The 26,702-nt window shown below is 39.8% G+C and overlaps 3 protein-coding genes across 5 annotated transcripts in view; 1 reads left to right on the top strand and 2 right to left on the bottom strand.

Annotated features, from left to right (window-relative positions):
• The window catches only part of LOC146642494 (gamma-aminobutyric acid receptor subunit gamma-3-like), a 174,224-nt gene extending 168,833 nt beyond the window's left edge, over positions 1–5,391 (bottom strand). Inside the window, exons 1-2 of the mRNA XM_085398690.1 lie at positions 5,034–5,391; positions 4,426–4,580 (exon numbers count right to left, since the gene is read on the bottom strand). Of these exons, the coding sequence (XP_085254816.1) occupies positions 4,426–4,580; positions 5,034–5,089 (211 nt within the window). The 5' untranslated portion in view covers positions 5,090–5,391. The remainder of the gene's footprint in view (positions 1–4,425; positions 4,581–5,033) is intronic.
• Positions 5,392–7,909: 2,518 nt separating this feature from the next.
• Positions 7,910–26,702, bottom strand: part of LOC146642496 (gamma-aminobutyric acid receptor subunit alpha-5-like) — a 51,411-nt gene continuing 32,618 nt past the window's right edge. The window contains exons 8-11 of one of the 2 annotated variants that reach the window (XM_085399596.1): positions 18,755–18,907; positions 18,279–18,490; positions 14,190–14,485; positions 7,910–11,073 (exon numbers count right to left, since the gene is read on the bottom strand). In XM_085399596.1, coding sequence (XP_085255722.1) covers positions 10,956–11,073; positions 14,190–14,485; positions 18,279–18,490; positions 18,755–18,907 — 779 coding nt within the window. In that variant the 3' untranslated portion in view covers positions 7,910–10,955. Of the gene's footprint in view, positions 11,074–14,166; positions 14,486–18,278; positions 18,491–18,754; positions 18,908–26,702 lie in introns of those variants that run through there. The other variant, XM_085399595.1, reaches the window with a different exon arrangement.
• LOC146642497 (gamma-aminobutyric acid receptor subunit beta-3-like) overlaps positions 19,949–26,702 on the top strand; it is a 99,898-nt gene continuing 93,144 nt past the window's right edge. For both annotated transcript variants that reach the window (XM_085399592.1, XM_085399590.1), the window contains exon 1: positions 19,949–20,611. In XM_085399592.1, coding sequence (XP_085255718.1) covers positions 20,463–20,611 — 149 coding nt within the window. In that variant the 5' untranslated portion in view covers positions 19,949–20,462. The remainder of the gene's footprint in view (positions 20,612–26,702) is intronic.

The following is a 26,702-nucleotide window of genomic DNA, read 5'->3' on the forward strand; positions in this document are numbered from 1 at the left end:
AGAAGTGAACCTTGCTTTGAGACACAAATGTTCAACTTAGAAATTAGCAGCCAATTAATAGTAAAATTTCACATTTTCTTAAAACAACAGTATGTGCTCTGGTTCCACAGCCAGCGGCTTATAAACAAGCACAACTACAGACGAGAAGAGGCAAACAGAAATACAGTGTTTTTATATGTGTGTGTGTGTGTGTGTGTGTGTGTGTGTGTGTGTGTGTGTGTGTGTGTGTGTGTGAGGATGACTTTGATTTAGTCAAAATCAAGGTGTGTCTTAGAAATGAGCCTCACAGTGCTGACTTCAGTGGCTTCTATCCGTGTGAATTTACTTTCTTTGCTGTGTGTGTGTGTGTTTTCTCAGAGATTCATTGCAGCGGATCTCAACAGAACCCACTCTCTTTTACAATGACTTAAATGTCCCAGATCTGTCTTTGACTCAGCGTCATCTCCAAGTATGTTTGTAAGTGTGTTGTCTGTGCACGTTTTCCCATGCACACACACACACACGCACACACAAACACACACATGCACACGTGCTTCCACTGCTTCACATAATCCTGCTAAGAAATTAACATTTCATGGACGACACTGAGGTTTGTCAACTGGATCTCATCAAAATTTCATCCCTAATTATGGAAGCAGAGCCGTAGGGTGATCCCCCACATGCCCACCCCCTCTTCCCGCAAGGTGAACTACCAGGCTGAACCGATCCGAGCAAGCTGCTGGTGAACGCGCGAGAGAGGTAGGAAAACAATTGTTGATGATATCTGGGAATCATTTCAAGCATTCCGAGAAAGACAAATAAACATTATTAATGATTGGAAGATACAGTGTTTCCCACCAGAGCCTGAAAATTCATGAGCAAGGCTTTTTAGTATAAACCTGAGGGTGAAGAGTGTAGCATCTGACTGAGGCTTAATAAGATGAAGTTTTAAAAAAAATTCTCAGAATTATGATGTTTACTAAGAATTCACTCTTAAAGTCAGGACCAAATCCTGGCATAGGTAAGTGATTCACCAAGTATCTTAGCCCTTAAAAGAGCTCCTAAGGTGATAAAGTGTTCAGAGTGGGGAAGATGACATTTAGAGGATTAAGAGTTTTTTGAGCAGGGAAAAAATGGCAGAAAGACAAAGTTTAGAGGAACTGGAATACGGCAAAAAGGTGAAGGAAGCCGAATATATGAAATTCATATAATCTGGTTCATCTTTTGAAAGGTGCTTCTGTGATAACAAAAAATTGCAGATTTTCATGGAAATGCATCACTGTCTCTTACATTTTGATTAGAGTGAAGATTTAGGGGTTGGCTCCCTGGGGTTTTCTGGTTTTTGGGAATTTGGGAATTATTGCTCCAAAGTGTACCCTGCATTACTCTCCTTTTTATTTACAGTGTTTCTGTGATTTACTTAATCAGTGTTGAAAATATTAGTTAAGACCACAAACCCAACAGTAATGTGTTCACTGAAGTCATAAATGAAGCAAAACTTTCTCTTTGGCTGCAAAATAATTCAAATTGTATAGAAGTCTAAGGAGTCGCCCTCTGCTGGACATTGGACATAAAGCAGGGTTTATTTGATTTTAACATTGTCTTTGGTTTTTTATTGCATGGCTAGATCTATATTTTATTGCACAGTTTACGCATGAAATTTATGCAAAAATAACTGCCAGTAGCTGTCGAGTTGCAGTCAAATGGTGCAAACATCTTTCCGGATACTTCACAAGTTGGACTTCAGTTGTCGTACAGCACAAGTGTACCAATAAATGTAGCTCAACAGAGACACACTGACTATTTGTTCACTTTGAAATCACTACCATTTCAATAAGTAATCCATTCTTAGGTCTCATCCCAGCGAGACCTGCATTTGCACACCCCCCCTCCCGTGTTGACTGTGGATATGTCCTTGAGTTCTGCTTAAGCAGGACTTTGTATGCAGCTTCTGAAAACTTTTTGAATGGCTGTTGGTACAAAATGTCTTTCATCCTAATGTAGGCTGAACTAATAGAAAAATACAGAATATTTCAGACAAAAATTACCTCTGTATAGGAAGCTTGTCAAAAATGCTTGCATTTTATTTCAACATTTAAGTGAAGTGGAAGTGGAAAATATCACAGTGAGCTGCGGGAAGCAAAACAAAATTAGAGTAGAGCAGCTCCCAAATGGCCTACACATATCAGATTGTATTGCTGATTGTAAATGCAAACTCTGAATCAAGGGAAAAGAAACACAAGGAGAATGTTACCAAATGTCGAGCATAAATTGGAATATGAGAGAAATAAAAATAAGGTCACAGCAGAAACAGTTGGAGTAATGTCTGCCTTCACATTCAGAATAGTGCCGCTAATATAGTAAAGGCAGTCAGTCTAATGACATTGAGCCACTGTGCTAAACCCCGGTGAAAATCGCCTCACTGGAAACCACCACACCTCTGACTCCTCTACCACATGTCCATAAAGACAGGCTGCCTTGATTTCTCCAAATGACTTCTAAAATGCTGCAGCAACAGAAGCCGGGATTGCACGTTCATCACAGAAAAGCCTTCCAGCCAGCAGCCCACCAATGAGAGGACTCCGGGGAACAAACCGGTAACCATTTGATTAGAGACCTCACTGAAGAGGAATGTTCTCCTCCAAGGAGCTCAGGGCTTTGATTGCACCACAGCAGCGAGAACATGGGTGCAATCAAGGGAGGATTTGGACTCGTGTTCCTGTCATCACCCTCGCTCTCTCACACACACACAGCACAAACTGGGCATGGCCTGCCAGCTGTGGGTAACTCATTCTATTACATGTGTGAAAGCGATAAATGTCTTTGTGGTTTGGGAGTGACAGCCAGATAAGCTAGCACGGTGTGCTCGTATTTACATTCTTAGTTTTTTGATTTATTTAATGACCTTTTGATTCAAACTGAAGTGGTTAAAGCCAACCGGTGTGCTACGTTTTGCTAAATGCTACTGTCACTGCTACTATGCTAACAATGCTAATGCCAACATGCTGGTGTTAAGCAAGATTTTTTTTGTTTGTTAAGCATAAAAAAGGCACCAAACTCAAAAGATCAACGGATGAGCCAGTGTTATGTCTACACATAGCAGACAATTTAGCAAAGGACCAATTTCTTACTTGCAGCCTGTCGCAAAAACACACTATTTGTTTCCATTGCTTTACTCGCATCTACAAACAAAAAAAAACCCCAAACCCTCCAAAAAGACACTTAACTGAAAAACTGGCATATCTGGGCTTGGTGTACAATGTTTCCTTAAAAAAATGAGGAAGCTGGACAAGTAGGCTTAAAAACCTATCTACAGCATACATTTGAACAGTAGCTGAAAGTCACATTCTTAAAAAAAGTTAGAAAAACATTCAGCAAAGATCTGACACAGGACTTGAGAGCCAGTGATGTTGCCTTGTCAAAACTGATGGAATTACAAACATGAAAAGCACTGTAAGATTTTTGATATACCAAGAAATATGATCTGGAAAGTATCTGGGTGGAAATATTTCACCATGACAATGATCCCAAACACACTGACAATGCAATAAAAGCATACCTGAATAGTAGAAACACAATGGAACAATAGTGATCATGGATTGGCCTCCCCAAAGCCCAGGCCTCAACAGTACTGATAGAGAGGGAAACAAAAGGCAAAACATCCAAAGAAGAGCTTTGAATGTCCTTCGAGAAGCCTGGAGAACTACTCCTGAAGAGAGTTCAGCCTGTATGATTCTAACAAGATTAAAAGTCAATATTTAGTTTGACTGCCATTATTGTTTAAACAAACTCTTTTTGCCTTTTATGTTGTGTTTCCATGCATGTTTGCCCACATTTCTCTGCAGCTATTTCCCATGCTCTTAACAAAATATAGAGAAATGACGGGTGGCTTAATAATTTTGCACAGCACTGTACGTCTTTGTAAATTTGGCTTATGTAGAGCCAACATAAGAACATGGTCCTATTTGCATTTTGAATTAAACTGCATTTAAGTGAATTAGCTTTGCAGATAATTTGCCAGAAACCCAAGAAGTGGACACATTTTATTTCCTCTCCATTTACTGTTAATTTATTGATAGAAACACAAATAACCATTAGTCATGTAAATGATGTAAATACTGAAAAATTCAGATGCCCCTGTAGTTTTTATCTCCCACTAGATAAATAAAGTTCTCAACACTTAAAAAGGACTTTATCCCTAATTCTTGCAGAGATCTCAGCAAACCCAAATCCACCAAATCTGTCCCAGCGTAACTGAAGAAACCTAATTTTAAAATGATTGAGAGAGAGGGGAAGGGGATGTCATCTCCCCACCCTCACAGCAGCACTACTAGTTTCAGCACCATGGACAGCTCAGGCACAGAGCCATTCCCTGGACAGCATCACCAAAGTTTCTCCTCCAACCAAAAAAGCCTCCAACTCCTCTCCACCACTTCTGATCCTTACCTCCGATGTCTGGGCGTAGAGTCTTGTCGTACTCCTTGAGCAAATTGTTCAGAATGAGCGTTGCGTCCTCCTGGTGCGACCTGGGCACCAGCATTTGATTGACAGTGGTGTCCTGATGATCCTCATCGTCGTCGCCATATTCCCGTAAATCAGAGCTGTTTGTGTGTGTGAGAAAGAGAAGGGGTGGAGGAGGGGGCGAGGAGAAAAGGAGAGGAGGGGAACGAGAGGTCTTAATCATGTTTAAAACAGAAACACATTGTCATGAAAAAAGAGGAAAAAAAAGAACATGTTTGATTCATGGTGACTTGGAGCCTGCTGTAAATGACAGTGAGACCCCCAGACTGTGGATTTGGGCGCAGCAGTAAATGGTGCTGTCATTTATCCCCCCCCCCCCCCCCTTTTCTTTCTGTTGGAGTGCGTGTGTGTGAGGGAACCCCTTAGGAAAAAAAGAAAAGAAAAAAGAACCATGCATTACCACACAGACTCTTTCACACATGTATGGGATTTCATTCACAGCAGTCGAACTTTTGAAGCTTTAACGCTGCTCTCAGCTGTTGATCGTAGAGAGGGAGAGAGAGAGAGAGAGAAAAGGTGCAAATGACACTCACCGAGCACCTCCAGCGAACAAAAGTGTGAGGAGGGTGACCACAAACTTGATTGTCATTTTCCCACGCGCGGATCACCTCTGATCGCAGGAACCGGTGGACTGCTGCTGCTGCTGCCGCTGCTGCGTTGCTGCCGCGATCAAGTGCCAGCGCAGTGAAAAGGTGTGGAACCATCAATCCCAGCTCTCAACTTCCTCATCCGCCCACGCACTTTTTTCTCCTGCGCGTCATGTGCACCGAACAGCCACCACCACCTCCAACACCACCACCACCAACAACAGCACCAGCACTACCACAGCAGCGGATCGCGAGCTCTCTCCCGCCCCCGACCTCCCTCCACCACACTTCCTCCTGGTCCTCTTCGCTCCTTCGTGGGGAGGGTTTCCTCCGGGAAAGGCACCCGACGATAAATCAGTGAGATCCAGCCCAACACAAGCGGTGGTAGCCGAAACAAGAGGAGGATGGTGTGTGCGTGTGTGTGTGGGAGGGGAAGGGAGGCGGGGGTAAGGGGCGGATGGGGTGTGTGTGGGGATGGGGATCACAACTGCACACGGAAACACCCCCCTCTTTTGTTGCTCTGACTCTGGCATGATGATGATGATGATGATGGTGATTATTATTATCATTATTACCATCAGATGTTTTTATTATCATTATTATCAATATTATCTTGTTTTAGTTAATTAGTCTTAAAAGAAGAACCGGAACTTCTCAAAACTCAGTTACTTCCTTTCATTCAAAGAAAAAGTCTCAGAAATAAGCATCAATTCATAAGTAAACAGCATAATATGTAGTTTGACTCAGTGCGAACTGATATCTGCAGTTTGCCTGATGATGATGATCGCCCTTGGAAGTCATGTTCAGACTTTACACGTCCGTTTACGTGCCACAGAGTCACCGCGAGCTCTCCTCCTCACAGTATTTTTTTCTGAATAGGCCCACAGCTCAGCAGGGCAGCCCTGCGTTCAGCTTACAAACCTGCCAGACTTTTTTCCTTTCTGAACTAGTGAGTGCCACTCGAGAGGCTTCGCTGCCCCCTGGCGGCGAGAAAGAGAAAGTCTTTCCCGCAGTGTTGCAGCCGAAAAGAAATAACCTGCTGACCAAGCGTGGACCAGCAGGAGTGATTCATTAATAATTCTCATGAAATGAATTAAGAAGCATGTACATGTAGTTATTTTTGCCTATCCACACTAGTGACAGTATTAGGAGACCTGGAGGAATAATTTATTGATAATGATGACATAATTAATTGAAAATCGTGTTGCCATAGTTATTTTACCAACTCACAGAAGTAACAGTGTTGTCAGCAAAACACACTTTAAGAATAAAAAAAATAAATGTGCAAGTTCTGTCCTCTTTGTTACTTTGTGTGATAAGACTGTTTGCCCAATCTTAATTTGAAAAGTGAATGGACTGACATGGTTTCTCCTTTTATGAGTGATGAAATTACATGATGTTCTTGTCATAGCTTTGCAATCGTTTAGATATTCAGAAGAATTAGCAGCTTGTGATTATCTTTGTGGATAAAAGTATGATGTGTACAGTGAAAGTCCTAGGTTTTGTTCATCAAATATTAAATTGATTCAGTGTAAATGACCATTTATAAGGAACTGAATCATTCCTTAAGTAGTAAAGTGTGTGGTGAGTGCATTTTGTCAGTAGGCTCACTCCTCTACGTTCTAGCAGGCTCACAAAACAGTTATCCATTATAATCAGTGATGAGCAGATTTGTCGACATCTATGTGTGACAAAGGTCATGTAATGTGTTTGCTAATATTGCAAGGCATGCTTTCAAATGTAACTTTGCAATGTGTGTATATTTGAAAAGTGTGCATTTTATCCCAAACCAGGACCTTTTTGTTTGTACACATACCAAAAGGACTTTTAGTTCCAACACTCAAAATATTTTATGCCCAATATGCTGACTTATTTAACTACATGTACATGTATATTTTCGATGTAATTTTGAAATATCAGAAGAATATAAAATTCAGTGGAATCTGGTCAAATGAAATGTACTTGATCAGTTTATACAGAGCACAATCTTTTTTCTGGTGTAAACATAAAAAGGTTGTTTTTTTAAATGATGTAAGTTTTGTCCAAAAGGCAAATTTGCTTGACAGTTCCTCGTTATTACTTAAATTTAGACGGGCAAAACAGTCTCCACCTTGTAGGTGGATGACACCACCTGTTGTTGATATGTGCAGGACTGATAACAAGTGATAAAAGCTATTGCCTAGGCTGATAACTGTCTGTTGCAAAAGACCGACTGATCATTAGGAAAACCATTTCCCAAAGATTTTATCTCAGATGAAATATGTCATCATTACACACAGCAATCCATTTGGCTTACTGTGTGTAAGGCTGTATGGGAAAACAATGACGTGCGCCCTAATAAATGAAGGTTATTCAGTGCATGAAACTGAAAAGCTGAGGGGTTAACATAAAGGTGTGTACTGCTCCGCTAATAGAGCAGTACAAGCTGACTTTTGCTTAGCAGGTCCCATTTAATTAAGCTATAAAGAGTTTATTTGTCAAACTAAAACCTCTGACAGCTTCATTAACTGGGAAAATATAAACACATGTCATCATCTACCATATCATTATGAAAACAATACCACAGCATATCATATGCCACTGAAACACAGTGACAATGGGCCTCTGTATGCCCTCTTAGATACTAGGCAGATCAAACTAAAAAAAAATGGAAAAGAAAAAGTTTTCTGATGAATTTCACATTATATCAAATTAAAGCAAATTTGCATTACTTGTAAAAATAATGTTTCTAAGTGACCCAAATTGCATTAAGTAGTTCATCAAAGCATTTAATATCAATAGACAATCAAACATGATTCAGACATACCAGTGTCAGATTTCCTTTTATATGTGCAGCTTTAATCAGGATTCAACAAAGCAACATTTGAGCTACAGTAGTGTTTGCAATGTACTATATAGCATCTTTGCTAATCCTTTTTATTTGATCATTATCAGTATAATACACAAAACAAATACAGTACATAAAACAAAGAATGAGTGACACAAATACGTTTTTAAGCCCAGCTACAATGGCTTTGCTGCATTTTTGCAAAATTAAGCAAAAGTCTGTTTGATGGGTTCTTCGTAAATATTCTTGTAAAAAGTTCTTGAAAAAAAAAAAACATGAGCAACTTTATGCATTTTATTGGTCACCTTTAGCCTTACTTGAACAGGCAACTGTTGCTATCGTAGCTCCGCAAGTGTCCTTTAAACCAGCTGCTGGATGTGCAATAAATTCCCCAGCCAAGAGTTCAAAGCGTCAGTCAGCTTCACTGCCCATGAGCTAGCTTGGGATAAAGGGCATATAATCAACCCTAAGTTTGTTCCTAACATGCATCAGCCACAGCTGTCCAGACAACACACTGAGAAAAACAAGTGTTTGTCATGAGGGCTGGGCCAGTCAGGGCTTAAATTGGACAGAAGCCCTTTGCTGTAAGGGGCTTCCCTGAATGGGTGAAAGCAACTTAAGCAGAACTAAATCCCTTATTCTAACAGATGTATGGCAGATGAGTCTGTCACAGTGGCTGAAGGAAGGCGGGTGGGGTTGTTTCTTGGCCAGAAAGAGAGATAGTTAAATGGATGGGTGCATTGGTTTACGCCAAGAAAGATGTGCACAGACATGAGGAAGTCTACCAGGTTTCAGCACTATGGGGATCCTCTGACCTGACAGCTCACGTGAATGAGCTGATATACGTGAGTTACTTGTCTTCTTTCAGCCCCTAGCATATTAACATAATATTAGCTTTGCCAAATTTTTGGAAATGACAGAATTACAATGTGGGTAGTATTAAATATATGATGTCCTATAGTTAATATGATTGAGTTTTCTACAGCAGAAAAAATAAAATCCTATATTTGTCTGTTTGCCAAATATTGTCAACGTTCTATATGTAGCTAATATGTAGCTATCAAGTACAGTATGCTAACACCGACAGAGCTAAAAGGTTGATGCTAATAAGTGTAATATTAATAGGCAGATAAATCATGTTAGTTGTATTAATTTAGCTGGCTAGCATTAAAAACCTATTATGATATTAGCATTGTTTTATTCAGATGATTAATAATATGGTATAATATGCTTATACATAGATTTATTAATTCATTCTTCAATTCATTAATTTTTCAGAAGGTCACTGTTTGCTATTTGCCTATCACTGTTTTACATGCAGTAAAATGCTAATGCCAGCATGCTACTAATAGTAGAAATTGATAAAAAGATGACAAATATTATCAAACATAACACATAAATGCTGAGTATAACAAAGGCCACTTTACATATATGTTATTTTAGCTTGTTATCAGTCAGAAATATTTATTAAATTACTGAGAACATCAGAGGATTTATAATGTATTGAATTTAAGTGTTCATCCATCTGTCTGCCTACTATTATTCTACATGCAGCTAAATGCTAATATCCACATGCTAACAACGATGACGCCAATATGCTGGCATTTAGCAGCGGGTACAGATATTTATAATCTGGTATAACATCATGTAAGCTGTATTTGTTTAGCCTGTTAACAGTCAAAATAATTTCTTTTTGAAAATTTTTGAACTTTCATGTTATTTTTAGTTTATAGACTGGAGGATTATTTTTATTTTTTCCATATATTACCCACCAGCCACAGTAATTTTGATCTGATGACAGCACTAGAAAAAGTCAGAGGATCACCAAAGTTATTGTAAATTTTCCATGAATATTACCATATTAGCCAAATTTATGGACAAGCTAATAGTTGTAGAGATACACTATTTGCACAAACGTACTGGGCTACCTACAGGAGCTGCGCTGCATGGAAACCTATTGCACGAAGCTCCTGCTATACAGTTTTTTGTGCTGATGGTAATGTTGGAGGAGGTTCGGAACTCTGCACTTCAGCAGAGTGTTGATTACACTTATGCACTATATGCCCCAGCTCTTGGCAACCTCACTCTCTAACTTTACGTGGCCTGCCAGTTGGTGTCTCAGTTGCTGTGGTCCCTAAAAACTTCCACTTTTGCAAAAATGCCACTTACAGCTTACTGAGGAATTTCTGAAAGGTACAAAAAATTAGATGAAGGGACTTGCTGCAATGTCTCATTCTATTACAGTAGCACTCTTAAATTAGTGATCTCTTTAGAAAGACCCATTCTTTCCCAAATAAAAGCACAAAAGAGTACAGGCCTAGATTCTTTAGATTTTACACAGCTGAAGCAATGGGACTGAAAATACAAGCATTCAAAGAATAACAGGTGAGACCCAGTACCTTTGTCCATACAGTGAACTTCTGTCAGACTGAAGCTGCTGTCCACAGAAAAAATAATGAAGGCTATATGTGTTTGTCAGGGACATTATCAGTGACTTTTTACAGTAATAGTTCCTTTGGTTATATGTTAGAAAACAAGGCTTAAATAAAGCTCAATAAAAACAACTGTTTAGTTTAAAAAACACACTTGTTGAAGAACTCAACTACTGCAGACCTAATCAGAAATACACAGACAGAAAGTGTGTACTGTTACTTGATAATGTGTCAGATACAAACAGGAAGTCGAGGAACAGACAGATTACAGATTGGTGGGGGGGAGATGTCTCGTCTGTATCCTGTACTTGGCTGCCATTGCACTGAAACTGAAACATTGTCTGATCTGACAGAAAGCTGGATCTTAGATTTCCATAAATGACAGCTTCAACATCAGTTAAACAGCACGAAAATACCACAGCATATCCTGGCACACAAAGTCAAAATAAAATCACTTAAGTCCACCTTAAGTACACAATGCAAAGCAGATAGCAGCTTATGTCACCCTTATTTACATGGTTTCTTACCAAGCCAGTGTATAAATATCTGCTTAGCGGCCTAAAGTTTTTGAGGACAATGTTCCCAGCAGCAGGTGAGAGAGGTTGGTGTTCAAAATCCATATGATAGATATGAAGAACTGATATTTCTGTTGGGAGCATGGGGTCCTCTTATTCCTGAGTTTGTCTCACCACAAACCAACACATGCTGTGCAACAGGTAGGCTTGAGCTGTAATGACAAAATGTGTGCTCGTCACTTTAATTAAGTCACTGTAGATATAAAATACAAATCAGTCCAAAGATCACGTTTGATCAGCTCTTCTACAAGCCACAAGAACGAAACAAACTCACACATGTACACAGAAGAAAAAAGATATTGAAGACAATAACATCATTAACATCAACATTGGGCTTTTTTTTTCTACTAAGGGCTTCAGAACACAAATGTGACAATCTGTCTTTTTGTTTACGTTGAAAACGAAAAAGGCTATTTACATGATTCTCTCATGACACTCGGCCTTATTTCCCCAAATTCTTTGCAGCTTAAAGGCCTCGTCGAACCAAGCTTTCAAAACAGAGAAACATTCTGAGAAAAAAAACCAATGCAGTCCAGTGACATTGGATTAGCTCGCGGAGGTGAAGTAAATTAATGCAAATCAGGGTGCAATTTTGATAAACTTGAGCCCATCGATTGAACCCAATAGTAAGTAATTCTGAGAGGACAGAGCTCTGCTGTGTTGCTCACTTTTGTGGACCGTTATGAGTCAGTTCATGGTACAATCAATCTTTGGTCACCTGTTAACTGCTGAGCTGTTGAATTTCTGTCTCCTGTTGCTGATATATGCGTGAGGTTTTCTTTCTAGTATAGCTCTGCTGGAATCCAGAAACGTGACACAATAATCATCTTTTTTCCCCCCAGCACTTCACTTTCACAAACACACTGTAGACTGGAGTTAACATTTTCCAACAGCCTCAGAAGATGCTTAAATGACCCAGAATACTTTGACTTTGTGCAAAGCATGAACTGAGCTCTCAAGTGTTGCTATTAAGAGGCATGAGTGAGAAAATTATTGATTCACTTTTTGTATGTGAAAAAGAATAGCTCAGTGGGAGTGGAAAGTTCTGCAGGTAATTACTAAAAAGGTCAATGATTAGTCTTGCGTCAGAAACTGTCGTCTTAAAGGCTGACGCAGCCCAAGACTGCTTTATTACTTTACTACAACCAGCTCTGCCTTATAAACCTAAAATATTTGTTTAACAGCCCATGTGCAGGATGTGTCGCACAACACAAAACATTATTAACTGTCAAATCCCAACCGACTTGCAAACCCAGGACGGTACTGTGACCGTGCAATGTGTTGTTTTGCATAAGGGTCTGCAGGTATTTATTAAAGTCAAAAGAAAGAATTTGACTCACAGCCACCTGCACAATCCTGATATTTAGGAGCACCTCCAACACCTTCGTCACAGTTAAAGTGACATTTTGACAAACATTACAGTTTTTCTTAAAATACTTTTGGGACAGAACTTAAAAAGTAGACAAAATGTATGAAGTCGATTTGTGATGTTACAGAGCTCAATGTGTATTTTTTGAGTTTGTTTATTTTTTGAGCTCTCTGCTATTTTCACTATGACCCGCTGCCTATTTGATGAAACACGATGAAAAAACCTACAAACAGCTCTGCACACTGCAAAAAAACTAACCTTGCTACCAGCTATACAGCCATGGCTTGTATACATCTTGTAATTCTCTCCTTGCCCCCGATGCTCTGCGGCATGTTCTGCTTTGTTATATCAAAATACACTAAATATGTGGGGCTTGGCTCGAACTGTTCAGCGTGAGCAGCTGACAGGGCAGATCCAAAGATTTGTCACAGCCATATACCCGAACCAATTACATGCTCATTCTGATAACGTCTCCCCTTGGCATTCCACATAAATTAATGCTCCTTGCGACAACTATCGCATCCAGGTGCAATATAAGGCATGCTCTTTTCGGTGTTAAATAACGGCACAGTGTGGAGCAAATTACCTGTCGCAAGCCTTAGAAAACCACATTCATATGATTACGTTACATACTTTCCTCCCCACATTTGGAAATGGAACACTTACAAATACATAGCAGCTGTGTCAGTGCCTTACAAAATTGTCACAGTACTCATTTAGTAAATTTCACCAGCAGTTTTTTAAAAAACCAAAACAGGGTTATGAACTGTACATGAGTCTGGTTTTCTCTGTGGACACATTAGCAGGGTGCGTGTCTGGACATCTCTGAACGACAGTCCCAAAACTGTCCACATCGCTGTCCTGATTTGTATGTGACTTGTTCTCCATTTGGTATCTCAACTGTGCATATTGGTTTCCCAACTGAGTGACCCAGGCTCAAAATTCTGTTAAATCACATATATCCAATCCTTAATTTGTGCTAACACATCTGCCACAGCCGTCCAGTCACCCTCGTGTAAGTAGGCCAGAAAAAACCCCCACTTTTTTTCAAACATTCTTGCTGGCCCTAAATGATGACTTTTTAATTCAAAACTTCTTTTCCTCTCACATTTTACTTTGAGACTCTTACTGCCAGTGCTTTTGGGAAACCAGGCCTGCAGCAACAGTTCTTGAATCTTCAAGTAAAGATGTACAACAAGAGACACAAGCACCCTCTGCGTTAGGCAGAGGAAAAGAATTGGCAAGATTTTTTTTTTTTTTTTTAAAAAGGAGACATAAAACGACATTATTAATGCACTTGCAGCATCAATCTCGAGAGATGCGTCTTTCTCATAGCGCGGAATTAGGTACATTTTAAAATCATGTTTTAAAATTCAAATGCGAGTTAGATTGCAGAGTTTATGAGCCCAGTGCAGTAAGAACATGAAGCATTAAATTACTTTGTTAAATTCTACAGGTAGTAGTGACCAAGTGTGCTCCCATAGTTTAAGCAATGACTGACATATACATGGTCGGTGTTCAAGACAAAGAGGAGTCCATGTTCCCTTTTTGGGGGTGAGAATCATGCAAACTGCAGCAGAACAGATGAGAAAGAAGCAAAGCACCCTCTCTCCTGTTAATGCAGTCTTAAAATGCAGTTTTTTAGGCCATGAAAAATAGGAAAGGGAATCGTGAAGCCTTGCATCCATTCAAAGTGCTTGATCTAAATAGGTGAGTATAGTTTTTGTTCTTTGTTTTCACATTTGTTTAGTCTGGAGGGAGAGATGTAGCAATGGCTGCTTTCATTATGGATCACCCCTCTTCTATTAGGCTCAACCTTCCCTTCTCCCTGACACAAACTGCCCCCCCCCTCCCCCCCCCACGCCCCTGAAAAAAAGGAACAATAAGAAGAGCGATTACGTTGAGATGACAACTCCTTTCGACAACGGTTCTCTGTTGAGGTACGTGGCCCAGTAGACGAGGTTGAAGGTTCCGAAGAGGACAGGGAACACTATCCGCGACATCTTGTCGATCTTGCTGACACTGTTGTAGGTCTTCTTGGGGTCCATCGTCTTGGTCTCAGCAGAACGCAGGTGTACCGACGTCGTGTTGGAGATGGTGGAGATGGACGTGTCCTTGGTGAGGTTGGGGGTGTAGTTGACACCTGCCGAGCACACGTTGTTGGGCTTCTTGGACAGAACCATCGGGTCTCGTTTCTATGGCAGGACAGAGCACGTTGAGTAGAATGTTAGTTACAAGCCTCATTTTGCTCTACTGTTACAGTTTTTTTTTCTGGCTTGAGAAGAATCTGTGTTTTTCGTTCTGTCTGGAGTGATTAGTGACCTTACTGAGGTGAAATATTTCTGGCAGAACATTCTGGTAAAATGTGGGCTGCTGAGTTATTGAATTTCAATCAGTTAGCAGCATGATTTCCACTGGTGTTCTGTCAGTTTGAGTTTTATTTATGATGACTGCACTGTGCATATATGTTTTAGTGCAGCTGTTAACAGATGCCTGGCGGTTGTCCTAGACATCACTGGGATTACTAAACCAAGCAGAATTTATAGTAATCCATGCTGTGAAGTGACTTTCAATATCCTGATGACTCACAGTGCATTTATGTACTTAACTGTTTTTTTCAACACTTATACTGAAGTTCACTTGCTTCAGTGCCACGTAAATGTAACACTGCTCTAATATCTGTTTGCTAACTGTGTAGCTAAAGGCAGAAAATGATTAGTTTGGCATGAAGGCCTTGACACACCGGATGTGATTTTGCTGGACAAAACTGCGGCATTTATTTTTTTGAACCAAGCTTGCTTTTTCTGATCCAAAAGCAGAAATCTGACCAATCAGATTATGTTTGGCACACCAGTACGGTACATACAATCAGCTCTCTGTAATTATTTCTTTGCCTCCTCAGATGAGGTCTCAACTCTGCCAACAACAGCTCAAACTACTCCGCTGTCATCCCGAGATATGTATGAAAGTGGTCGTCATACAGCTTCAACTCCTGGATCAAACCATGAAATTCTTCCTGGTGTTGCCTGATGAGAATTAGAGGAACCCAGAATCTCAGTTTCTTCCTTTTCTTGTTCAGAAACATCAGGAACAGCTTATCATTGCTTTATAATGATTTAATTTTTTTCACAGTGCATGTGAAATGTGATCTGCCTGTTTATACAATACACAACGAGTTTGGATCCGAAGAACTGGGAATTTCACTTTGGTGTTTTTGCAGTGTGTTCGGTGTGTAATGACCTTAAGACTGTTTAAAACCCTATAGTACCACAGAGTAAGTAGTACTGTTTCTCAGATAAGCCTAGAGGCCTAGAGTAGAGTCACTGAATTTCTTCTGGATTTTTTTTATGGTATGATCTGACAAATAATCAAATAAATAACTGTGCTTCAGTTTTTTTGTCAGTGAAATTGTGTGGGCTCAAATTGTGGTCATAAATATTTTGTACTTGTAAATCAGTTTTGTACTTGTAAATTAGGATTTGTATGTGTAAAAAGAATGTGTGTGTGTGTGTGTGTGTGTGTGTGTGTGTGTGTGTGTGTGTGTGTGTGTGTGTGTGTGTGTGTGTGTGTGTGTGTGTGTGAAACAGATTTGTATGTGTAAAAAGAATTTGTGTGTGTGTGGACTTAGCCAAAAAATACGTGTGAAACTCTGCACTCAAGTTTTAAGTACAAGTACGATTCGATAGAAGCTAGGTCCCCTAACTTTCAGTAGCTGTTGAAAGGATAAAGTTTTGGTATATCAGTGGTTAGAAATACTTTAGGATTCGTTTAACACAAAGTCGGGGCTGACCCGGGATCATGGCTGTGAGTCACAGTGCGCAGCATAAAGGTACTTTCACATCGGACGCAGCATGTGCTGCTAATGCTAACTGCTAACTAAAAGCCAAGGATCCAGAATTTGTTGCGCTGGCTGCTGAGCTCTGTGGGTTTTTGCAGCAGCTCTACCTGTGCTAGATGCACCTGCTCCTTGTTGTTTCTATCTCTGACTTTATGTCCTCTACAAGAGTTTCTGTTTTTTTTGCTGGTTCTTCAAATATTCAATAAAAAGATGTGTGCTCATTCATAATGAAGAAAGCTTTGTAACTATCCCCACTAGTGAAGACTGTCATTTCCACAATAAGGTTAGATAACCATTTGCACCAGTCAGATAACAAAACATAACACAACAATATTGTTATTTCACATAATCAATCATTTGCAACACTTCCTTTGTTTCTTGTGGAATATGATACAAACCGGATTCCAAAAAAGTTGGGACACTAAACAAATTGTGAATAAAAACTGAATGCAACGATGTGGAGATGGCAAATGTCAATATTTTATTCAGAATAGAACATAAATCACAGAACAAAAGTTGAAACTGAGAAAATTTATCATTTTAAGGTTAAAATATGTTGATTCAAAATGTCATGGTGTCAACAAATCCCAAAAAAGTTGGGACAAGGCCATTTTCACCACTGTGTGGCATCTCCCCTTCTTCTTACAACACTCAACAGATGTCTGGGGACTGAGGAGACCAGTTTCTCAAGTTTAGAAATAGGAATGCTCTCCCATTCTTGTCTAATACAGGCCTCTAACTGTTCAATCGTCTTGGGCCTTCTTTGTCGCACCTTCCTCTTTATGATGCGCCAAATGTTCTCTATAGGTGAAAGATCTGGACTGCAGACTGGCCATTTCAGTACCCGGATCCTTCTCCTACGCAGCCATGATGTTGTGATTGATGCAGAATGTAGTCTGGCATTATCTTGTTGAAAAATGCAGGGTCTCCCTGAAAGAGATGACGTCTGGATGGGAGCATATGTTGTTCTAGAACTTGAATATATTTTTCTGCATTGACGGTGCCTTTCCAGACATGCAAGCTGCCCATGCCACACGCACTCATGCAACCCCATACCATCAGAGATGCAGGCTTCTGAACTGAGCGTTGATAACAACTTGGGTTGTCCTAGACCTCTTTGGTCCGGATGACATGGCATCCCACATTTCCAAAAAGAACTTCGAATCGTGACTCGTCTGACAACAGAACAGTCTTCCATTTGCCACACTCCATTTTAAATTATCCCTGGCCCAGTGAAAACGCCTGAGCTTGTGGATCTTGCTTAGATATGGCTTCTTCTTTGCACTGTAGAGTTTCAGCTGGAAATGGCGGATGGCATGGTGGATTGTGTTCACTGACAATGGTTTCTGGAAGTATTCCTGAGCCCATTCTGTGATTTCCTTTACAGTAGCATTCCTGTTTGTGGTGCAGTGTCGTTTAAGGGCCCGGAGATCACGGGCATCCAGTATGGGTTTACGCCCTTGACCCTTACGCACAGAGATTGTTCCAGATTCTCTGAATCTTTGGATGATGTTATGCACAGTTGATGATGATAACTCCAAAGTCTTTGCAATTTTTTGGTGGGTAACACCTTTCTGATATTGCTCCACTATCTTTCTGCGCAACATTGTGGGAATTGGTGATCCTCTACCCATCTTGGCTTCTGAGAGACACTGCCACTCTGAGAAGCTCTTTTTATGCCCAATCATGTTGCCAATTAACCTAATTAGTGTTAATTGGTCTTCCAGCTCTTCGTTATGCTCAAATTTACTTTTTCCAGCCTCTTATTGCTACTTGTCCCAACTTTTTTGGGATTTGTTGACACCATGTAATTTTGAATCAACATATTTTTCCTTTGAAATGATACATTTTCTCGGATTAAACTTTTGATCTGTCATCTACGTTCTATTCTGAATAAAATATTGACATTTGCCATCTCCACATCATTGCATTCAATTTTTATTCACAATTTGTTTAGTGTCCCAACTTTTTTGCAATCTGGTTTGTAATAACTTAGCTGATGTCTCAAATACACTGCCGCACTTGTAGGCCCTGCAACCAACTGCTAATATTTCATAACCACAGGTCATAGCCAAGTTTGCGATTTTGGTATTTCTGGATGATCTGAGGATAAACTCTTAAATGTGTATCAAAGTACCCACAAATTGTACCTTAGGGTGTTGTGCTTCCATAGCCTTCTTGCCATCCCAAGCCCAGCTCCTCTTGGTGAAGTAGTTCACTGTTGCGAACTCAATGAGGGCAGAAAAGACAAAAGCATAGCAGACGGCAATGAACCAGTCCATGGCTGTAGCATAGGCCACTTTGGGGAGCGAGTTCCTCGCACTGATGCTAAGGGTGGTCATGGTCAGCACAGTGGTCACCCCTGGGTGCAAACAAAGTTAGACATGACGATTTTAAATTTAGTTTTTATGAGCCAGCTGGAAACAAATGACAGACTGGCCTCACTCAGTGAAGATGGGCACTTTAATAACTCCTAACTGTCAGCTTGTGCAGTGCTGCTGCTCAGTGAGCGACTGTTATTATTCTCCCTGGTATGAATGCGCATGATGGAAATATTACCCAGTTAAATAAGAAGTTTTTTTACTTTTTTTTTTTTAAGGATTAGTACGTAAGCAGCTTCACTCACCAAAAACAGTTCTGGCAGGAACTGACTCTCTGTTCAGCCAAAATGACACCTGGGACAGGATTACAGTCATGAAACATGGCATATACGTCTGGATGACAAAATATCCAATCTTCCTCTTCAGGAAGAAATGGGCCATCATCACTGTATACTGTCCTGAGGGGAAAGAAGCAAATAAAAAGGATATAAGGTTAGATAAGGACAACAAACAACAGCGTCCTAATAACAGAAATATCTACTTAAAGATGCACTTTGAGAATAGAGGAATTATTAATGTGCGACTTGACCTCCTTACTGAACAAAAGATGTTTAGTCTACCGCATTGGGCATGTCTTTATTTTAGAACAAACTACCAGCTGTGTGATCAAAAAAACAAGTAAACTGGCTGCAATGGTGCTTAGTCACTGGATAAAAGGAATGAAAAGTGTCATTTGAGAAGCTCCCCTTCTTTCCACTATTCTACCATTAGACTAATGAAATAATCAGAGGTGTTGGAGACTGGTGAAAATGTGTAAAGAGAACATTTCAGTTAAACATAACAGCAAAATGAACCTGACTTCAGGTCTGTTATTAAAAGGAAAAATTAGCGTAAGTGGTGTTAATTACTGTGAGAACACGAGAATAGATTATTATGCAGTTAATGTCTGGGTTCAACAATGGGCCATGACAGTGGGAGGTAAAAAGTGTGTTGAGAGGTGGGAAGTGGGAGGACAGAATACTCTGCTAAACAACAGAAGATTGCATTTGAGGGTTTTAAATAAAAATCTCCATTGCCAGCAGCAGTTTGTGACTGCAGGTGCTGGTAAACTATGAAAAACCTAATGACTGTATTCCATACACTGGGGCACACGTACACAAGCCGCTCTCTCTCTCCCTCACAAACACGCACGCACGCACGCACGCACACACACACACACACACACACACACAAACAGAGTAATACATGAGGCTTTCTCCAGGCACAATCGGATTTTTGAACCTCCCTAATCCCTGGTTACAATCTGCATCCTGCCATCAGTGAGCGCAAAGAGAGGGAGTTAAAAAGCAGGGGGGGGGGGGGGGGGGTTGAGGGGGGTGCTGAGGCTTCCTGTCTTGGGATCCATTGCTGAGCTCCAAACCCCGCCCCTTTCCACCCTGCCAATCCAGGCTCTAACACACGTAGACACAGTCAAACACACATGAAGGATGATCTCTAGCTGTTGACACACACCTCAGCGCACGCTCTAAGCCACGGAGACGGACACTCATTGCTTCTAATCACTGGTGGGATGGAGGGGGGATAGCCGTGTAGATATATCTGCATACCTCTTTTTTTCTTTTTATGTTGTTTTTCTTTCTTTTTATTTTTCTGGTACCTCCAACGCTCTTCATGGAACTGACTGGCTTGGGGAGGACAGAAAAAGCAATTCAGAAAGCGCGCTGAACTCATCAGCTGACATCAGCTTAAAACCGGGGGAAATTTCTCTATTTTGCAGCTGCCCTGTGTTGAGGACGAACGGCCACTACGCACACTTATCAACGTCACTGTCACTGCCATGCCTCGATCTGGAGTTCCCCAGCATGCTTAGTTCTCTCTTCTACCTAATCGCTCGGGCCTTCTGATGCCTTCATGACTCCAGGCCACCTGGTTCACAACTACCCAGTCCACTTCTACACCTGCTGGAATCATCCAGACACATCCCTTGCAAAGGGTTACCTTTGCACTTGATGCATGGATCCTGAAAGGACCGGGGGCAAAGGAAAGAGGAAGACCATGCTCCTCTGGTGGATTTTACTTTTCTCCCAAGGATCTGTATTTCACAGTGTTTGTGGGGAACTCCCTTTTGTGTCAAGCAACAATGCAGCCATGCTGGTAAACTGGTGAGTTGAAGGGAAACTGTTTTGCCCTGTTTTGCCAAAGCTGTGTGCACAGCATTTAAAATGATTTATTATTCTCTGGAAAATGTCCTTCTAGATCATTTAACTTCTTAACACCCGGTAAGTCAGTGTCAATGCATCAAGTGTCAGGGTTAGACATAATGGGAGGGGTAGTGGTAGTGTTTTTATAGTACCTTAAAAGAAAAGTATTAAGATACAAACTAAAAAAAACTGTTCATTAGATATTTGCTAGACATTAAGGCTAACACCAAGCCCATTCCTAACCCTAAATGGGTTACTGGTGACCAGATGGGTCTTCAGAGGTTCACAGGATATGGCGTTTTGTCCCAACACTGACGTCGCAAAGGTTCCTGACAAGCCCTGAGGTCCCTGCAAACTGTAGACGTAACTGTTGCTAGAGTAAGCCTTATCTGCTTTTAGAGTCAGGGAGTTATTTAAGGAAAGTATCTGAGACGGAAGAAGCCGTGACCCTAAAGATGTCAGGTCTTTAAAGAAAAACTCCCTCACTTATCTCCACTTTCACATCCTCAAGGGGGAGTGCCTCAGATTAGTGTTGTAATTAAAGTCAAACACCATCCAGCATCTGACACACAAAACGTCATGAATACTGTTCATTAGCTACTTTTAGCTAGTCCCGTATTCACAAGGGGTCACAACATGTAGCGCCACACACTTGCTTTCGCAGATCTGTACACCAGATATCCTTCCTGACACAACCGAGAGACGTGTTTCCTCTCAGACTCAAACCAGGAATATCTGGCTTGCTAGGCAAATGTATAAGCCACTGTATTATGGAGCCACTCATTATCAATGTTCATTGTCAAGAAATAGCTAATATTACTAAATGTAACTGCTTAGCAACCACCAGGTGGTCCCATCTGGAGTTATGGTTAGAGATCAAATTTGGTAAGTTTTTTCTTGTCTGGAAAGGCCCAGTTGAAAAGCTTTTCACTGAAAAACTGTAATGCCAAAGTGTATTCTTCTCTGAAAGTGTGTCCTTTTGCTTGTGGCTAAAAAAACCCCCAAACCGTAACCCTAGGTGGACATGGCAAACGAGGTTAATCTTAAATCTCAAACTGTATCCCTGCATACAGTTAGACATAAAGGTTTTGACAGATGCAATGTTACAGGTTAGGACTGCATCTATAAAATTATTTGTTAACAAGACTGAAATGTTTTCCTCCACTATTACTCTACATACTAACATGTTGGACTAAAGCCATTCAGTTGAGGCGATCAGATTTCCTTGTATTACTGTGGTCTTCAAACTTTTAGGACCATGTAACAGAACAACTGCTATATATATTTAAGAAAAGAAAATTTCAGAAAGTAGAACCTCTAATTCCCATCTGTCACTGCACCCTCGGTAACACCTGTTCACTGCATTCAATATTTCATTTAACACAATAGGGAAAAGTGCAAGATCAAAAACCAGAGCTCAGATCTGGCACATCTTAGAGTGTCATATTTGGTCTGTCAAAGTTATTAGTGAGAGAGTCAAAGATATAAACAGTAAATTAACCTTCTGGGCTGAATGTGACCCCAGAGCTCAAGCTCATCAGCAATCTCCACCACTGATTTGGGCAGTTTCCAGACAGAAGCTTTGAGCTGCATGAATGATTTACCGCCTTTGGTCCTGGAGATAAATGGAATTCTCGGATAATGTTTAGCTTTTTGTGGTAGCAGGCACGACACCAGATGGTGGCTCGATGATTTGGGTAATATCATTAGTACTATCAAATACAACATATGAACATAAATACTGTATCATAGTTATTATACTTAGAGTATATATTGTTTATATCTGATCAGCCATATGAGAAGGAATCGGTTGGATTAATTTATCTCCAAAGGGTTGGATGATGCGACATTCTTACAACTTCATTTGACAAGAAATTTAGATACTGTGCTATTTTGGTTTGCTCTGACTTTTTGCACACCCATGTGCACAGCCACATGGTCTACATCCAGCCTCAGCCCTCTATATGTTAAGTTGGGGGCTGGGTGGCTATATTTTAGAACAATTTTTGTGCAAGTACAAGTGATTTGTTTATATTTGTTCAAAAACTCAAATCACTTACACCTGCTTTAGGGTTTTCTGGGTGGTGTTAGTGGCAGAAATATGCAACTAAGCAAACAAAAAATGATCCAAATGGAGATGCTTTAAACAAATTTTAATAGTTTGAAGTAGACCATTTACTAATTTTTGAAAATCACATAATTTAGCATGTGGCTAAACCTACACTAAACTCTAAGTCAAAAACAGGTTGCTAGCGACCTGGTGGATATTAACAGGTTAAGCACATAACTCAGTAATTGGCCCTAAATGTAAACACAGGTTTGTAAAGATCAGTGAAACAGCTTCCATGTACAGTGGATGAATTTCTCACCATTTTTTTCCTTTTACTGTAACTACATTACTGTGTCTTTAAACCAGGTTTCTAGAATCAACTACACCGTAAAAAAAAAAAAAATCCTAAAAAAAACAGTAATATTCTGGCAGCTGGGGCGCCAAAATAATAACAGAAAATAACAGAAAATAACTTTCTCATGAAAATACAGTTATTTTCAGTAATGACAATACAGTTTGTTGCCCTAATTTTACATGGGATTTTGCCTTTTTCAAGTGCTTTTAAACATTAAATTAGGTACATTTTAATGTGATCAACCAATGAAATTACCTATAAACAAGGTCAATGAATGCGGCAATATGAATAATAATACTTAAATGTACAGAAATATACAGTTAACAGTTGGTTTAAATAATAATAATGGATTGCATTCATATAGCGCTTTTTGAGACCCTCAAAGTGCTTTACAATTCCACTTTATAATTCCCCTCTGGCCATCACCAGTAGGTGGTAGGTGAAGTGTCTTGCCCAAGGACACAACGAGTGTCCGAGCCGGGGATCGAACCGGCAATCTTCTGATTACAAGGCGAACTGCCAACTCTTGAGCCACAATTGCCCTAAATAACAATAATAATTATTATTATTTGATGTAAAAAAAGTTAAGAATCATTTTATTTTTTCCATAGCATTACATTTGAATTAAACAGTTCAATCTTTCAAATAATGGACAAATATTTGTGAAATTATGATACATTTGTGAATGTATTTTAACAATCTAAATATGCATATGTACAGACAGATACATTTAAAAAACAAGAAAATTATGTTTTATTACATTTACAGTGATTTTACGTTGATTTACATTTGAAATGTAAAATCACAACCTATTTATGTATATTTAATGATATTCTAGAAGAACAGTACAAAACTGTAAAATATACAGTAACATACTTTTATATTACATTTTTTTTACAGTGTAGTCAACCAAATGCTTTTCAGTGCAGCAGTTAGAAACTAGACTTATGTAACTCTTGGCTTCTTGCAAAAGTATTCACATTTGCAAGAAGCCACCATTTAACCTCTTCACATCCACCTGTCATAGGGTTAGAGCTGGGTTTGTTTTAACCAAATGCTAAGCTGTTGAAATTTTAAGATCTTACCTTTCAAATTAAGTGTCATCTACACTTTTGGGCTAAAATTGACCCTCAACCTAGTAGATCCTAGAAATAAACATGCAGTTACTCTGTGAGCTACTAGCTTCTACCGTTAACTAGCACATTAATTAACATGTCAAACCATTCAGTGTTATAACCTACTAGCCAGGCAGTCATCAGTCCTTTAACCAACAAGAGCTTTAGCCTTTCACTTAAACCATTGAGTCACCAAGCAAATATTTAAAGAGCTGTGGTACGCAAATAAAAAAAGGAGGGGAAATCCACACTTTTAATAACGGTTCTACTAGATACTAGAGGAAAGTGTATTACAGTTTGGTTTTACATAAGAGTATTAAGCAGATGACTTTCAACACCCACACCACACCCTACCAGCCCCACATGTCAAAGTGAGGCCGTCCAATCCCAACATGCACAAAGGCCACACACAAACACACACACTTTTTTTTTTACTCTAGCTTGGCAAAGACCTAAATTGTTATTATCATGATTATTTTTTCACTTAAATCGTTTCCTGTATAATCACCTTAAAGTAAAATGTCTCCTGTAAAAGCAACCCGGTTTAACGCTTCACCTTAAAGCCTAAAAACTTTAAAGTCCTAACCCCCACAATAAAGAAGTAACTTCTGGTCCTCCAGCTTATTGTCACAATGACCCTGCTGTGTGACTGTCACAGTGACGACATTTGATACAAAGATAAATATACAAATGCACACACCAGCAAACACACAGACACACCCAGCCAATCCCTCACTGAGCTGTGATGTCATCTTCTTATGCAAAAGCTGATGGGTGGTTGGATGGGGGATTAACCCTAGGACTCAGGTCTCTCTCGATTTGTGTATGTGTGCATGTGTGCGCATGCTTCTATGTGTGTGCGTGTGTGCAGGGATAAGTGTTGTTTGACAGGGCTGTCCGAGCCTGTAGACAGCTGGTTGTGAGAGGGATAGGCTACTCTGCACTAGCCTCCACTCATTGACTCTTAACTACTGATAATGTTTCCCACATTTCCTCTCCACCTCGCAGCACATCCATTTCTCCCTACAGTGTTTATCTTCCCTAATCTAGAATTAGTTACATCACCTTAACTAATTCGTACCGTGCAACATAATTCACCTCAGTGCTAATGAAAAATACACAATGCAATGCTTGCACTATGTTCTGATTGAGGTTTCTTTATTTAATGAAAATAATAAATAATTAACAATTTTTTAAAAATTTTATAACTTAAAAAAAGTTTTGAACAGTGGCACAGTTTTCATAATGTTTGTACACAACACAACATATTTGAAGTTGAACAATCAATGTTAAATTAACCCAAAGTTGAATTTAACCTCTTAAATCCAGATGTTAAGGGGTTAAGAAAAAATATAGATTTGACTAATGAACTAATTACATTCTTATGTACCGTCCCTTTTTTAGAGAATTAAATGTAGTGCAATAATTTAATATAATCGTAATAAAATCTTTTTTAAACTTTGTCAGTGATCCTTTGATGATGACTTCCTGAAGTCTGGAATCCGTGGCCAATCAGCAGAGAAAAGGTTTCCCGCCGAGGCTTTTACTGTAGCAGTGTTTAGTTGCTGCCTGCACAATAGTCCACCTTTTTTTTATATTTTTCAAAATCTCCTGGGTTACTTTTGTCAGCATGGTCTGGCTCATTGTTCATCTGTTCGCTGAGATGACATCCAGTTAACTTGACTGCAAGTCGCTCAGTGTGTACACACACTGCTCAGTACACTTTTGTTTTGTCAAATCACCAACAAACACCTGTGACCTAGTGTCATAGGAAGCTATGTGTACCCCTGCATCAAATTGTCTCTACTTTATTCAGATTATGAGTCATTTTAGATCTTTTTTCCTTTTGTTTCTTCCCAGCTCTGCTGTATTTTCATCTGTCCAGCAAGCTAGCGTGGCTAGCTAAACATAAATGTTTTGCATCTTGCAATCAATGCAGTGACTTCCACACTTGGTGCATCCTGTGGGGGTTTTTTTGTCTTTCCCGTGGAAATGATCTTGCCAACATCCACCACTTTTGTCTTTTATGGATTTAAGGACCTGTTTCTGTTGACGAGCTCTCCAATGCTTTCTTTTTTTCTCAGCAAGAGCCGAACTGCTGATTTGACAAGTTTCTGCTCCCTTTCAGATATGTTTGTTTTCCAGTCTAAGGATAGAATATTCTCTTTGCCTTAAGAGGTCCTTCAACCTTTGCTTCAGTTCACAGAAACAACTTCCAAATGCAAATGCCACACTTGGAATCATCTCTGGACCTTTAACCTGCTTAACTTGTGAAAAAATACAGAAATAAGCCAGAGTCAACTCCCCAATAATATTTTAGCTCCAGAAAATAGGGCAGTTTGTATATAAATACAGCTGATGCAATATTTTTGTCCGAATCCTTAAATTAAAGCTAAACGTCGGCATTTCAGTTGCATCTGTTTCATTAAATCTGCTCTGATGGTAAACAAATATGCTGACAAAGGTCTCTACACCTGTAAAAAAGAGCTAACTCAGAATTATTACTTAAATAACAGATGGTACAAGTAGTTT

This window comes from Rhamphochromis longiceps, linkage group LG23, assembly GCF_057381845.1.
Source record: "Rhamphochromis longiceps isolate RC_006_pf linkage group LG23, R_longiceps_female_GT1.1, whole genome shotgun sequence".
Lineage (NCBI taxonomy): Eukaryota > Metazoa > Chordata > Actinopteri > Cichliformes > Cichlidae > Rhamphochromis > Rhamphochromis longiceps.